Here is a 1889-nt window from a genome sequence, read left to right as displayed (position 1 = left end):
CTCTTCCATGGGGACATCGTCTTCACCCGGTTCAACCATCTCCTTTGAGGCATTTCCTGACTCGGCCGCCCTGAGTGCCTGGTTGTAACAAACCCTCGATTCATGTTGATAGCTTTTCAAGAAGCCGACCCCCGTGGGGGTTGGGAATTTTACCGTCATGTGGTGGATCGAGGTCACCATCCTCATTGCCCTCATAAGGAGTCTGCCCACTATAACGTTGTAGGAACAAGGCTGATCTACTACTGTAAACATAGCGATTTGGGTGGCCACATAAGGCTCTTCTCCTATGGTCACCGGGAGCCGAATTGTCCCTTTCACCCAATCGAGTTTCCCGTGAACCCGTACAGGTGCCCCCTATTGAGGTTAACTCTCTATCCAGCAATCCTAACTTCTTGTAGGCATTATAAGTTAAAACGTTAGCTGAGCTCCCGGTATCCACTATTTCCCAATGAACATTCACCGTCCCAATCTTCATTTTAATGACCAGGGCATCTGTATGAGGGTAATGCACCCATTTGGCATCGTTCTCCCTGAACACGATGTCATCAGCCTCTCTTTCAAAGAGTTCCGGTGGCCTCTGGCTCAGGTGGTTGACGTTGGTGAGGGGCTTGTCCTTTGCTTCCCGGGCATACATGTCCATCGCCTTCCGGCTGTCTCCACCAATATGAGACCCGCCTAGAATAATATGAATGCTACCAGCCCGGGATACCCTCTCTTTGTCTTCTGGGGGTGGAGGAGGGATGGTATGATAATCAGTCCTGTGCTTTCTAACTTCCTTGATGACCCACTCTGTAAGCTTCCCTTGTCTTATCAACGTCTCGATTTCATCCCTCTATTGTCTACAATCAGCTGTATCGTGCCCCGTGGCCTTGTGGTATGTGCAATACTTCGAAGTATCCCACTTTTTATAGTTTGTGAGAGGGGTTGCCTTCCCGAATACTCCCTTCTTAGCATAGGTAGCATATATGTGGTCGATAGAGGCTACCAGAGGGGTGTGTGTCTGCCATTTGCTTGTAAAAGGCCTCCCCAAATATTTGTTTGCCTCTTTACCTCGGGCATATTTTTTGGGGCTTGAGTTACGCTGATACGTCTTCCTCCCCTCATCAGGGCTCGAGGACCGGTCTCTCTTATCTTGATAGTTCTCGCTGATTTTTAGCTCTCTCATCAACTTCTCTACCCTCTTAAAGGGTTCAGCATGCTCATAGAATTCAGCCAAGGTTCTCGGCTCACTCGCCCGGAGGCTCTTCCAGAATTTCGACCCTTCTTTCAACCCTGCAATCAAGAAATTCTTGATAGTCTCCTCACTGGCTCCCCTCACCTTGGGGACTTTGACGTTAAACCGACGAAAGTATTCTTCCAGGGGCTCCCCCTCCCTTTGGTTGATGTTGGCTAACGTGGCCACATGAGGTAAGTAGTGGAGGGTGGACTGAAATTGTCTGATGAACAAGTCCTCAAATTGCCGCCACGTCCTTATGCTAGCCGTTCCCAACTTGGAGAACCATTGTTGGGAACTACCTCTGAGTGATGCCGCGATGAGTCTGCAGCAGGTCATCTCCGGCACCTGATAGACTTCCATCTTAGTGTTAAATTGTATAAGGTATTCCGTCGGGTCGGCTTCGCCATTGAATAGAAGGTCGGGGTTATTCCTAAATACCCAAGGTAGGGGGGATGATCGGATAGCAGCCGTAAACGGAGGGGGGCAGCTGAGGCCGGGGGCCCTCTCTTCTCTCACTCCATCTCATCTAAGATTCTCCTCAGGTCTCTTATTCTAACAACTTCTCCCTCTCTGTCACCACCCACGTTACTCGAATAGTGTGAGCCCTGAGGTCGCTCGCGGCGTCTCCCTCCTCCGGCTCGCACTTGCGACTCCTCTTCATGATTGTCTCTGC

At 50.2% G+C, this 1889-nt stretch overlaps 1 protein-coding gene across 1 annotated transcript; it reads right to left on the bottom strand.

Moving 5' to 3' along the window:
* Positions 1-832: 832 nt before the first annotated feature.
* On the bottom strand, positions 833-1576 carry LOC141665903 (uncharacterized). Its single transcript, XM_074471887.1, has one exon. It carries the CDS (start codon positions 1574-1576, stop codon positions 833-835), a length of 744 nt encoding a protein of 247 aa, XP_074327988.1.
* Between the last annotated feature and the right edge of the window lie 313 nt (positions 1577-1889).

The sequence above is a fragment of the Apium graveolens genome, chromosome 6 (genome assembly GCF_009905375.1).
Source record: "Apium graveolens cultivar Ventura chromosome 6, ASM990537v1, whole genome shotgun sequence".
NCBI classification, from domain to species: domain Eukaryota; kingdom Viridiplantae; phylum Streptophyta; class Magnoliopsida; order Apiales; family Apiaceae; genus Apium; species Apium graveolens.
Note: the sequence above shows the minus strand (reverse complement) of the source record. Positions and strands in the feature narration are given on the sequence as shown.